At 47.9% G+C, this 14,517-nt stretch overlaps 1 protein-coding gene across 1 annotated transcript; it reads left to right on the forward strand.

The window, feature by feature from the left end:
• The first annotated feature begins 481 nt into the window (after positions 1-481).
• On the forward strand, positions 482-2,639 carry LOC136482190 (uncharacterized). The gene is made up of 2 exons (XM_066479423.1): positions 482-610; positions 714-2,639. The coding sequence occupies exon 2, from the start codon at positions 751-753 to the stop codon at positions 2,410-2,412; it is 1,662 nt and encodes a 553-aa protein (XP_066335520.1). The 5' UTR covers positions 482-610; positions 714-750; the 3' UTR covers positions 2,413-2,639.
• The last annotated feature ends 11,878 nt before the right edge of the window (positions 2,640-14,517 follow it).

Raw genomic sequence — 14,517 nt, forward strand, 5'->3', positions numbered from 1 at the left:
TCTTTTGCTTGTTTGCTCTCACTCCGAATTAATCTTCAATGGCATATGTATTATTCAGGATTACTCTTTTTGTTATATTTCTAACTTTCTTTGTTTCTATTATTATCTTGATTTTTTTTTCACGGACCTGCTTGTAGTGGTAACACCCATGACACAGGTTCGCAGCTGCGGGCTTGCCGTCAGCTTCGGGTTCTCTTTTTTTTTTTTTTTTTTTTTTTTTTTTTGCTCCAAGCTTTCCAGCCAAGATTTCTACCTTTAGTCACCATCGACTTTGACTCTGGTTTGGTCCTACGCGATGAATAATTCTGGACCATGCCTGGCGCGTTCCTAGAGGTGTCGACCTCAGTGCTTGTTGCCCTCTACTCCAAAGTCTTCGAAGTCTTCCTGTGTGCATATCACTCATGACAAATTTCCACGATGTCGCTCTCAAATAATGTACCTCTCCGTGTCTATCCTCATACAACTAGCTGGCCGGGCTGGATAGATTCACAAACTCATGTTGGTGCTGGCCACAACCCTGCAACCTTTTTTCCTCAAATAAACAGGACTAGATATCGTCACATTCAGAAGTTAGCAATCCTACAGGCTACAGCTAGTTCAACCTCACCAGGTTCTGATTTCCTCTGCTCTTGCAAAACTGATGAACAGGGACATTCTGACTCCTATATGTATCGACTGATAGTATTTTGCTTTCTTCCCGGTTGAGCATGCAGGATAGTTGAGTTCTACACGTTGCTTTGATCAATCCTAATGGCTGCACAGATGGTCAGTTCTGCAGTGGCCCAGGAGGCTGTTAACCAAATCTTATCAAGAATCAATGAGGGTTATCAGGACAAGTCAGATGCAAAGGAGAACATAGAGAGGATGGAGATGGCACACATCAAGCTGGAGGCAGCCCTTGAGACCTCCAACAAGTGGAACGTTACCAGCGTGCCACTGCTACGTTGGCGGAGCAAGCTCAAGCGCGCCTCACAGGAGTGCGACAACACTCTGCGCAGCTGTAGGCAGCGCTTGCAAGAAGAGGAAGAAGTACAGCAAGCGGTAAGGAGCTCCTCCTTTCCGAAGAGGATTGCTCATACTGCCATGTCGTTTGTTTCATTAATCTTTAGTCATGATAACCATGATGGGCTGAAAGGATCCGCTGTCGCCCTGCGATTCGAAAGGTTTGCAGAAGGTGCGAGCGAATTCTTGAGATACGTGGAACTTGGTGGAACACCACACAAATACATGTTTTCTGACCCTCTTATACGCCATCTTATCACTGGCAAAGGAACTAAGTATTGCTTTGTTAGCAATGGTCAACATCTCTCATTTCTTCTACAACCCTGTAGTTCACTACAAAAGCATGGGATGGAGGTTGGCCTACTATTGTTACTTGAAGATACCAGTGCACCAGAGAATGATTTTGCTCTTGCCCTCAACTTACGGCTTTCGGAAAGTACAGACATAGTTAGGATTGCAGTCGGATGCCTGCACCTGTTCATACCTTACTTAGGCTCAACAGTCGAGACTGTGAAGACAAAGCTCACTCAGGTACCAACACAAGACTTATGCTGGGTGTCCGATGCTTATCCGGTTTTTAGCCATTGTGTTGAACAGCAGAACAATCTTCACACCATCTGGTCCAAATGGTATCGACCGAACCCTATTTGTTGCCAGCAGCAAGATCATCACTACTCCCAGAGCTACAATTCCAAGAGCTCATCATCAGAATCATTGCCATGTGATATATACTTGGAACCCGTTATCCAAGTGTATTTGCTAGGCCATGTCGCACTGTCTGTTGGGAACAACATGCAGAGACCAGTCGCCGATGGTGAAAGCAAAACAAGCCCCTTATTGAGTGAATTTCCTTATCTGAAACTTGGAGTGCATTTCTATCCCCATGCCCCTTATGAAGATTTGTCACCTGGAGTCGAGGGTTCGGCAACTGAAATGATCAATGGGGCAGCCGTGAAACATGGCTTGTATGCAAAAATTTGCTTTGAACAGTTGGGCGACTTTATGATACCAAAGGCAGTAGATTGCCTTCAGGAGAGTGCGGCAGCTACCTCGTATCAGATGCTTTGGAAGTCCAAGCATGGCGGCGCACACCTTCAAGTCGAGAAAATCTCATGGGGACTAACCACTAGGAGAGGCATGGGTGGAAAACATCCTAAACAACGACAGGGCAAGAAGGTACAGGGATGGGCAAGTGCGAACAAAGATTTCTTGAGCTCGTGGGTTGCCCACACACCTGCCCACTTGCAGGGCACAGTCATGGACTGGGTTCAAAAAGAAAAGCAATTGCCGCTACCATTATTATTTAAAAATAATCCCTGTGTCGATGATTGTCCAATCATGTTGATTTCTTCGCAATATCATAGATCTTTAGCAAGGAAAATCAAATCATGCAGGATGTCCAATGCCTAAAGGATTTTATGTTACTATGTATGTGTCATTAGGGCATTAAGTTCTACTAGAGGAAGCTTGTCATGACAGAAAAATAGTTCAGATCGATTTATATGTTGCCTGTTAGACAATCTCGCATGTTCCTTTGGTGTGTATGTAAGTGTAAACCGTGTTATGTAATTACTTAATTTGTAAGGACTAAAAGGAGATAACTGTAAATTGATATTAAATAAAAGAACACTAAAAGGATCGTTGCAGAATTACCCAACTGGCTATTGATGGCTCTTCTCTCGCAAACGCTAAATCTCTAAAATCCTCTTGACCCTATTTATTCTTCAGTATGGTATCTAAACTGGGTTAACTTTGTTGGTTGCAATCTATTTTCTTTGATAATTTTTTGTGCTTATGGTGCTAGGAAGCAAGAATTTGGTGGTCTTCCCACATATTGTGGGCCGCAGCTGTCTTTTGTTCTTGTTGCTGCTGCGGCTATCTTTTGTTCTTGTTGGTCGTTGAGGTAGTCGACTGGGAATGGATCCAACCAAAAGGTTGATCTAGGGGCATTATACTGGGAGTCAAGGTTGACTCCTTTGAGATTGAGTGTGACCCTTTTATAATTTTGTATCCACATATGACCATAAGAAATATACTAACTTTATTCTTTCTTTGTTTCCTGAACCGCCTGTAAACTTATTGCTTGCCTTCTTTTAATAAACATTTAGTATTCCCTGCTCCGGTTTGCCACAAAAAATAAAGTAGACTAACTTTCGGTGGGATATTATTATTAGGGGTGAAAACACTCGGAGTAAACTATGTTCTGACTCGGTCCAATTTCTGCATTCAACTCATGTGTATTTATTTATTGTCATCCTGCGTGTGTATCACAACTGGCCGGCTGGGCATGATAGATTCCCCAACTCTTGTGTCTAAGTTGCTGTGGTGTCCTTCTGAGACACTACACAGCTAGTTCAAGTGTTCAACCACGCCAGATTTTGATTTCTGAAGGACAAAAAAAGGAGACCAAAGGGGGGTGAATGGGAGCCGATTAAAAATTTCTTTTAACCCAACACACCTCCCTTTTAATTGCCAATGTCACACACACTAACTGGTATGTTGACCCTAGAAACAATTTGAAATATCTCAAACAGTGCAAAAGTGAAGCGACAAGCCATGAATAAAATTACTTGCTAATTAGCCGGCTAACAAAAGCTCTATGCATCATGCAAAATATTAAACCAAGAGCTACAGTTAAGACATGACAGATAAAGCAATTAAATCAAGCTTCAGCCTTGAAAAACACTATCAGGATCCATGACAATCTAAAGTAATCAAATAATGAATGACCTTACTCCTGGAAAGCTGAAAAGACCAAGCTGCAACTCCTGTACTACTAGGAGGCAAGAACAGAACACAAGATGTCCTCACGTAACAAGCTAAAGTAAATAAACTAATCAAATAATGAATGGCTAATGGTGACTTGAATAGTTCATTCACTGTTGCTTGAAAATGACACATCACAAAAGACATGGAATTTATCCCATGCTGCTACTACTGCCGTGTGCTAGAAAGACAAGAGCAAGGTCTGAACTCTGAAGCAACAAAGACATGAAGTAGCTTCTAATATTCAGGTACGTGCAAGATCCATGACAATCGGCTAAACAAATGAATCAATCACCGATGTGAGCAACGATTAACAAGTAATAAAAATGAAATGCTGCTGCACTAGTTATCGTCACCTCCAGGTTGTTGAACTGAAAAGAACATACCATAATGCGGTGGTGAACCTGTTGTTGCCACTGAAGAAAAACAATACCTGTTGTCTCACATGCGGTTGTGATTGAGCACAGGAAGGAAATGCTGCTGTACAAATCAGCTTGGCCGAATGGCCTGGATGGCCTTGCCGATCAGAAGGCTTGGCCGAGCAGCCTTGCTGCTGCAACGTGCACACCAGAGAGAGAGGGCGGCAGGCCTGGGCACCACGGGCGTGCATCAGGAGCAGGTGCTGGGCGCTGGAGACAGAGCTGAGAACGGAAGACTGCTCGTGTGTGAAACTGAAAGGACCGGCCACCAGTGATCTGCTCGACGCACAGCTGATGCACGTCGGTTTGCTTGGCGAAAAGCCAGAAGATGCAGAGCGTACTGGTGGCAACCAGCGCTCCTATCGGTGCTCTACGGACCGCGGGTAGGTACCACGAGCAGCGACGGGAAAAGCACGAGCAGAGGCCGAACGCAACAAGTAGAGAAAAGGGCGACAACCAAATTCGAAGAAAATTCGATCAAGAATCCATGATTCGTTCCCAAAATTTGCACAGGTAATCACAACTGAGTTGAGAAGCTACTCCTAACAAATCATCGCTCAATAAGAGCTCTACATCCGGTGAACTCGGATCACGTGCAATAACACAGTTTTTCTCCAAAAAAAAAAACGAAATTCGCCCTGATCTAAGAGCTCACGTGGAATTGGTTCGAATCACTTGGTAGACAGACTCCACATATGTCCTAACTCATCTCAGATAAAAAAGAACGAACCAAAACCACCTCAAATCGATGAACGAAAAATCACCAAAAATAGCTCCGAAAATCACAGAAAAAGAAAAACTTCAGATTTAGAGATAAAACAAGTGGTGCACGAATTTGATCCTCCACTCCTAACCAAATCAAAGCTAACATGGCAAAAAGCTCTCATTTGTGTGGTGTTGAGAGAAGGCTAGGGTTTATGTGATCACATAAACCCTAGCCTTCTCTCAACACCACACAAATGAGAGTCACCCTCCCAGGATAGCTGCCCAATCAAGCCCTTCACACACACACACACATATATATATATACACGCACGTCAAAAGACAAAAACGCCCTTACATGAAGCACACAACCCAAAAACCCATTAGGGGTAAACCTGTCCAAGTTTTTCATCGTCGATCCAATGGGCCAGCGCTTTCTCGACATCGCTTCGCCTCAACGCAAGCTTCGAGATGTCACCATGTGTCCGCCAATCCGTCACTCCCCGATTTTGAGGCCCAAACCAGTCAAACTTGTGCTGATGGTTTTGAGGCCTAAACCACAAAACTGTCCTCCGATGGTTTTGAGGCCGAAACCACCAAACCCCTCCAATAGTTTTTGAGGACGAAACCAACAAACCCCTCCGATGGTTTTGAGGACGAAACCACCAAACCCCCGTGCACGCCTCACCAGGCGTGACTAACCGATGTCCGCCAAGCTTGACGCCTTCTCCTTCCTGCTTGACTTGACCGACGCCATCTACATCTCCCTTGTAGATGCGTGTCTGGCCTCCGCCAACTGCCACGGCGCCATCGTCCTCCTCCTTGACTTGGTCGACGTCATCTTCATCACCCATGTACTCTTTCACTTGTCGATATCGCCAAGTGTCAGCCACCGCGGCTAGTCACCCGGCCTCCTGGTCCCTCGGTTCAAGCCTCACATCCGTCCTTCACTGCTCTCAGTCCATCGGTATGGCACGTCCCTATTTGACCTTCACCTCGCCGTCGACCATCGCCTCCGAGCTCCACACCTGCGCACCACAAAGCCAAAAGACATGTTGCACAACACACTCAACGCAGCACAACTCAACACAACGCCTCTGGTTAGCCATTAGCGTAATCAAGCACATATAAAATATGAGTCAGCTGGGAAAGCCTCAAACCTTTCACACATGTGTCCATCATTCATCACACACATATGGATACATCTCCACCATGTGTTCACAATTTCCTCTCCGCACTTGCAGTTTACGAGATCAATCATAGATTTTAGATAGATGAACAGGGACAATCTGACTCAAATATCTATGCAATATTTTGCTTTCTTTGTGTGATGCAGGACAACCGATTCTACAGGTTGCTTTGATCAGTCTTAATGGCAGCAGAGATGGTCGGTTGTGCGGTGGCCCAGGAGGCTGTTAACGAAGTCTTATCAAGAATCAAGGAGGGTTATGCGGAGAAGTCAGATGCAAATTAAAGGAGCACATAGAGAGGATGGAGATGGCGCACATCAAGTTAGAAGCCGTCCTTGAGACATCCAACAAGTGGAACATCACAACGTGCCACTGCTGCGTTGGCAGAGCAAGCTCAACTGCAGGTAGTGATTGCAAGAAGATGAAGAAGTGAAACATGGGCTACAGAGCTCCTCCTTTCCTAAGAGGGTCGCTCATACTGCCATGTCATTTGTTTCATCAATGTTTAGCAGTGGTAACGATGACGAACTAAGAGGATCCACTGCCTTGCGGCGATTTCAGCGGTTTGCTGATGGTGCGAGCGAGTTCTTGAGGCACGTGGAGCTTGGTGGCACACCATGTAGATACATGTTCTCCATGCCTCTTATGCGCCATCTTGTCGCTGGCGAAGCCAGAAAAAAATTAGGAGGGGCTGAACAAAAGAATAGAGGCTTTTTTTTTATCTTCTCTTAACCTTAGCCTCTCCTACCTAATACATATATGCATAAAATTTTAAGAGAGGGCTTAGGGGTCTCCACGTGCTCAGGATCGGTAGGGGGGGCTAGAGCCCCCCTAGCCCCACCGCTGGCTTCGTCACTGACTGGCAAAGGAACAAAGTATTGCTTTGTTCGTTGGGGCCAACATCTCTCACTTACTCTACAGCCCTTTAGTCTACCCAACCATGCGATGGGGGGAGCTTGGTATTCTTACTTGAAGATGGCAATGTGCCAGAGAAAAATTTCCTTCTTGCCCTCAGCTTATGGCTTTCTGAGAGTACTGACATAAAGTTGGGGTTGTAGTCAGACGCCTGCAGCTGTTCATACCATACTTGAGCTCAACAGCCGAGATTGTGAAGACAAAGCTCACCCAGATGCGAATGCAAGACTTGTGTTGGGTGTTTGATGCTTATTCAGTTTATGGCTGTGATGAACAACAGAATAGTCTTCACACTATGTGTTCTAAATGGTTTCGACCAAACCCATTTTGCTGTCAACAACAAAATCATTGCCATGTGATATATACTTGGAACCAGCTACCCAAGTGTATTTGGTAGGACATGTCGCACTGTCAGCTTGGAACAATAGGCAGACTGCAGTCATCGATGGCGAAAGCCAAAGAAGCCCCACGAGAGACTTTCCATATCTGAAACTGGGCACACTTCAGTGTCAAAGATAATCAACGATGAAGCCAAACATTGTGGCATGTATGCAAACATTTCCTTTGAACAGCTGGGCGAGATCACGATGCCAAAAGCAGTAGATTGCCTTAGTAGGATTGTGGAAGCTACCTCATATCAGATGTCGTGTAAGTCTAAGCATGGAAGCGCGTATTTTTGGGTGGAGAAGACCTCATGGAGAGCAACTACTAGGAAGGACAAAGTTGGAAAACGCTGTAAGCAATGGCAGGACAAGAAGGTGCCAGTTCAGGGATGGACAGGTGCTAACAGTGAGTTCATTATTAGCTCGTGGGTTGCGCACATGCCTGCCCAGTTGCAGGGCTCGATCGTTGATTATTGGATTCAGAAACAAAAGCGATCCACACTACCGTTGTTATTGAAAACTAATGCCTGCGTCCATGATTGTCCAATCACGATGTTGTCTTTGCAAGATCACAGTTATTTGGCAAGGAAGCTCAAGATGTCCAGCACGTTAAACCCCTGAAGGATTTCCACTTGCTTGTACTACCTTGATGTACATAAAAAAGTCACTGTTGGTATGTGTTGCAAATATAATATCTAGGGTTGACCTATTCCAAATTATAAGACATTTTGGCATTTCTAAATCTATTGTTTTTATTATATTTTTAGACATAGTGTATCATGAAATTCCTCTGTCCTTTCATGCTCGTGGGCCATGTTCTTTCCCGATGTGTGGCCGGTTTCTCGTGGGGCTGATCCACACATGTAAGTAATGTGAGCATACATGTCAAAGCGTACAGAGGGTTTCATGAGAGCCTATGCTGATCGTTTGATTGAAACATGGGCAAAGGATCTACAAAGTACTGATGTGAGAGTACAAAGTTTATTTATACTATGCTACTATAAAGTTTTTCATTATTAGTAAAAAGTTTCTTTTAACTCAGCTACTAGCCGATGGTCACCAGGGAAAATATAAGATATGCGTGCAAACGGGTAAATGGGCCTACAACACCTAGATTGCTGCTAGCTGGGTCAGATGCGTAAAAGCGTGATGCATGTCAGCAGAACCAAGTCCTCAACAGCTGAGGCATCCCAGGCTTCTCGGATCCACGACGGCTCCAACAGCTCGCGCGTTCTTCACGCGCACGACGCGCACGCCGCACCTGTGACTCGCTCGTCATGACCTCGCGTGCCCGGTCCTCGCGCTACACGCATGCCCGCTAGGCACGCCCGTCCGCTTGAGTGTACAGTCATGGCCAAAGGCCCTCGGTTGTAATCATATATATGTGTGCACTGTATTCATTAATGAAGGTCGTCCAGTTGCACAATTCTATTCTACATGGTATCAGCCGCTCTACGATCCTAATTTTACTCTCTGCCCATCACACCTTCCGCTCCAATGGATCTCTACTCCCAGCACTCTGATTCATCCGATGATGGTTCCTCCATCGCCCCCACCAATCCTTCCCAGATTCAAGGTGTCTCCATTCGCCACCATGTTCCCGTCGTCCTCGACATGGAGGAGGGCAACTTCGGTCAGTGGCGCCACTTCTTCGAGTCCACCCTCGGCAAGTTTGGTCTGGAGGACCATGTCCGCTCCACTACTCCACGTGCTGAACGCAATCGTGAGTGGCGCATGATCGATTCGTGCGTCGTCAACTGGATACTCGCGACCGTCTCCAAGGGCGTCTATGACGTCGTGCGCCGTGATAACCACGACGCGTTCTCCCTCTGGAATGCCGTCGAGGGGCTCTTCCACGACAACGAGCTGCAGCGCGCCGTCTACCTCAAAACCGAGCTGCGCTCTCTTCAACAAGGTGACATGTCGATGAACACCTACTGCACCAAGCTGAAGCGCATCGCCGATCAGCTGCGCGACATCGGCCACCCCATCTCCGAGCTGAGCCAGGTGCTGAACCTCCTTCGCGGCCTCAATCCTCGGTACCGCTAGGTCAAGCCCGTCGTCACCTCCAAGTTCTCGCCGCACACCTTCCAGAGTGCCCGCTCCTTCCTCATCCTTGAGGAGCTCAGCTTTCAGCATGACTCCAACGCCGAGGCCGGTCAGGCCCTTACTGCAGCGCATGGTGACCACAGCGGCGGCTCCACCAACTCCGTCCTCCACGCTTCCTCCGACGCCAAATACGGCTCCTCCGCTCCTTCTGCGCCGCGATCCAACAACAACCATTCCGGCAACAGCAACGGTGGCGGCAACGGGCGCTCCAACAATCGGTCCGATCGGCGTCGCGGCGGCGGCAACAACAATGGCGGCGGCGGCGGCAGCCAAACCCAGAACAACATCAACGCCCCCAACACCCAGTCCGCGCTGTGGGCCGCGGGTTACAACCCATGGCAGGGCATGGTGCAGGCTTGGCCCATGCCCTTCCGTGCTCCCGAGGCCGGTGTTCTGGGCCCTCGCCCACCCATCCAGCCGCAACAGGCGATGGCGGCCGCTGCATAGAACTCCAACGCCTTCGACACCAGCGCTCTCGACGTGGTGTTGAACGCGACCGGTGTTCCTCATCAACCTCCCAACGCCGTCGACTGGTACTTTGACATTGGAGCCACGTCGCACATGTCATCCTCTCCTGGTACACTCCTTCCCTCTACCCTCCAACCATCCTCCTCCACCATCACAGTGGGTAATGGTGCTCGTGTACCCGTCACGCACCAGGCACAAACTTTCATTCCCACTGCCACCAAATCTCTTCGTTTAAATGATGTTCTTGTATCTCTGTCACTTATTAAGAACTTGATCTCAGTTCGTCGTTTAACACATGACAACAATGTTTCAATCGAATTTGACCCTTCTGGCTTTTCCATTAAGGATCTTCCTACCAAGGTGGAGATGCTCCGATGTGAGAGCAGCGGCGATCTCTACCCACTCCGACCTCCACGCCATCAAGCTCTTCACATGTCCTCGGCGATGTCCCTATGGCATCTGCGGCTGGGACACCTAGGACATCCAGTTACCTCTCAAATTCTGCATAATTTTGCCTTTCGTTGTAATAAGACTGATGCCCATTCATGTACATCATACCGGCTTGGCAAACATACTCGCCTGCCGTTTGCTGCATCTGCATCACATTCCTTTTTCCCTTTTCAGCTAGTGCACTCTGATGTTTGGACCTCACCTGTGTTCAGCTACTCAGGCTATAAATACTATATTGCATTCCTTGATGATTATACTCACTATCTATGGACAAATCCACTACGCAATAAGTATGACGTTCTTCCAACCATCCGAGTGTTTATCACTTATGTCCACACTCAGTTTCGCCTGCCGATCCTCGCTTTTCAAACTAACAATGGCAGGGAGTATGACTCCACTGCTATGCGCCTTCTCCTCTCTTCCCTCGGCACTCAGCTACAGCTGTCCTGTCCCTATACATCACAACAAAATGGGAAGGCTGAACGCGTGCTTTGCACGGTTAATGATTGTGTGCGGACTCTGTTGATTCATAGTGCAGCTCCCTTGGAGTTTTGGGCCGAGGCGCTCGCGACGGCGACGTACCTGATCAACCGCCGACCATGTCGCACCACCAGAACCGCTACGCCGTATGAGCTCGTCTTCGGCACACCTCCGTCCTATGACGAGCTTCGCGTCTTTGGCTGTCGCTGCTTCCCCAACACCATCGCCACGGCAAGCCACAAGCTCGCCGCGCGTTCAACGCCGTGCGTCTTCATTGACTATCCGGTGGATCACCGTGGTTATCGCTGCTACGAGCTCAGGACAGGCCGCGTCATCACCTCATGACATGTCGTGTTTGATGAAGATGTGTTCCCCTTCTGCATCACCGCCACAACTCGTGACGTGTCGATCTTGGAGGACAGTGACCCTCCACCACCTCCTCGTGGCACATAGGGTGCCGCCCAAGCTGCGCCGCGACACTGGACTCCACCACCGTCACCGTCCCCTCCGATGTATCGTCCCTCACCACCTCGACGGTCTCCGCCTGGACGTCTTGCGCCGCAATGTTCACCGACCGTCGACGACGCAGCACCATCGACACTGTCTACTACCAATCCGGTGGTCTCCAACACTACAACATCAACCCTGGTCAGCAGTGCAGCAACACCACCTACGATGCCCATCACCACGTCGCCTGCGCATGACGTTGCGGTGCCCCGTCACCCGATGATCACCCGCGCCTGAGACGGCATCCACAAACCCAACCCGAAGTATGCCATGACGGTCTCCACCGCCGTCTCACCCATCCCTCGAAGCGTCCGCAGCGCCGTCAAGGATCCCCATTGGTATGCTGCTATGAAATTGGAGTTTGATGCATTACAGGCAAACAAAACCTGGACTCTTGTTCCATGGCCGCCAGGTGCTCATGTCATCATGGGCAAATGGGTGTTCAAGCACAAGATGAATCCGGATGGCTCGCTTAAGCGCTACAAAGCTCGGTGGGTCGTTCGCGGGTTCAACTAGCGCCCCGGCATCGACTTCGGTGAAACATTCTCGCCGGTAGTCAAGCCAGCCACGATCCGAACCGTCCTCACGATCGTGGCGACGCAACACTGGCCTGCGCACCAGCTTGACGTCTCCAATGCCTTCCTCCACGGCAACTTGCAGGAACAGGTGTACAGTCAGCAGCCCACTGGCTTTGTTGATACACGACGACCCGACAATGTCTGCCTCCTCTCATGCTCGCTCTACGGACTCCGTCAAGCACCGTGGGCGTGGTTCGATCATTTTGTCGGCCATGTCACGAGCTTGGGCTTCGTCCAGTCGAAGGCAGATTCCTCCCACTTCGTCTACCACCACAATGGCGCAACATCATATCTTCTTCTGTATGTTGATGACATGATACTCTCGGCATCGACGGCAACACTCCTTCGGCACATCATCAACAGGCTGCAAGACGCATTTGCTGTGAAGGACATGGGACCGGTGCGGCACTTCCTTGGCATCAATGTTCACCGCACCTCGGCAGGCTTCTTCCTCTCCCAAGCTTCATATGCTGAGGACCTGCTGGAGCGAGCAGGTATGGCAAACTATAAAACAGTTGCCACGCCCACAGACACCAAGTCCAAGGCATCGTCAACCGATGGCAACACTACTACACAAACTTTAATGGAGGCGGGCATTTTTGATTTTCCGCGGCGGGCAAAGCCGTCCGCCGCGGCCTAGAGGCCACTGTAAATCGTGGCTTAACCGTGGCGGGCGGCTTTGCCCGCCGTGGTTAACCGATTTACCGCGGCGGGCGGTGTAACGTGCCCGCCGCGGTAAATATACTTTTACCACGGCGGTCATGTTGAACCGCCCGCCGCGGTAAATTATTTTACCGCGGCGGACACGTTACACCGCCCGCCGTGGTTATGTTCATTAGCCGTGGTGGGCATTATTATTTGCCCGCCTCGGTAAATTATTTCCTGAATTAAAAAAATACAGCAGGCATATAATTAAATTCAAATTCAAATTCAAATTCAAATCACATCTAGATTTCACAGATTAAACTTAAAAAGTATGCAGGCATTACACATGAGATAATATACATATATATACATTCACTTAGTCGTTCTTGTCATCGTTAATTCATTATATTTACATATTAAAGTCGTTATACATGCCCTAAGGAGTAATCTTGCGGACGCATCATCGTGGGTCGTTTCCTCAGCCTCTCGTACTCTGGTAAAATCGTTAGCTGGCTGTTCTCATTGAAGAACGTGCTCCCTTCAAGCACGCATTTGTCTAAGACAAACTTACATATGTCCGCCTTTGTCTGCTTGAAGGAGTGTTGGGTGCTCTGCATGTCTCTCCACCAGTTCAATCCATTCTTGAGCACCCTCCAACTGCTGTTGTACTGCTTGCACTCCCTCAGGTACTCACAGACGTAGAAGCCATAGGTTTGTGATCCTACCGGTTGTTTGGCACACTACATGATCGATACACAAGCATTAGAATACAGGCATTAGAACGCTTATGAACAGAAAGCACAATTAAACCTTTCAAATACTTACCGGAAAGTTGCGTCTGATTTTGATGCGGTTCTTATGCTTAGCCTTAAAATTCTCTGTTCTTCGATCATAGCATACAGGATCCTTCACGTACTCCTTATAAGCGCTATACGAAATGTACTAGTATTAGGCAGGGCATTAGAACGCATATGAGAAGACAGTTCAGTCACTTACACTCTGAGGCAATCTTCAAAGGCCTGTACCCTTTTAAGTTTGGCATTCTCAACGAATCAAATACGTAGGCCCTGCCATCCTGAGGGTAGATGATAAATGCAACCCAGTGACCCTCGAGACCTTGGCTGCGCCATTGAAACAAAATACATGTTACGATGAGAAATAATAATACTAGCTAGCTACCCACTTATCTCTACAGGCATGTCTTCGACTTACCCAAAGTGGTAGGGAGCTATGATACACCCATTTCTCCTGATCTTCTTCATTGCTCCTAGTATGTACCTTGAAATGTTCAACTTCTCATTGTCCATCAGTTTCTTCCTGTGCGCCTCTCTCTGTCGCTTGGTCAAGTCTTTCATGGTTGGATGATTGTCATCTAGGTGGTAACCAATGATGACTCTTTGAGCAATATGCATTGGAGATAGATAGATAACATCAAGTTTTAGTTCCTTGGATATATAGGCCATCAACCTGCAAGGACAAGCCATCGTGGCATATATAAGTAGTCTTGACCGATTCAAAGGCAGGTGATATGTGAAACTCGCAATTCATCACTTACATAGAGAACAAGGTGACTTGGGCGATGTCAATGTCTTGTTCCCGTAGTAGTCTGTACATGTCGTGGAAGTCCACGGGGAGTTCTACATCATTGCCGGGCAAGTGGAAGTACTCTGCCACAACCTTGACTAGAAAACCATGTAGGCCAGCTTTTGTCGCTTCCATGTACCAGAGATGAAACCTCCTTGTCTCCCACCTTTCCTCGTCGATGAGCTAGGCCTTGGTTATCATGAACTTCCCATGCTCGTAATGGCCGGGGCAGTCATCCGATTCAGGAAATAGATGGAAAGGTGATCTTGGCCTGGGATAGAAATGTTAGTACCATATTATGGCAAAGAAAAGTTATTAG

This window comes from Miscanthus floridulus, chromosome 9 (genome assembly GCF_019320115.1).
Source record: "Miscanthus floridulus cultivar M001 chromosome 9, ASM1932011v1, whole genome shotgun sequence".
In the NCBI taxonomy this organism is placed as follows: domain Eukaryota; kingdom Viridiplantae; phylum Streptophyta; class Magnoliopsida; order Poales; family Poaceae; genus Miscanthus; species Miscanthus floridulus.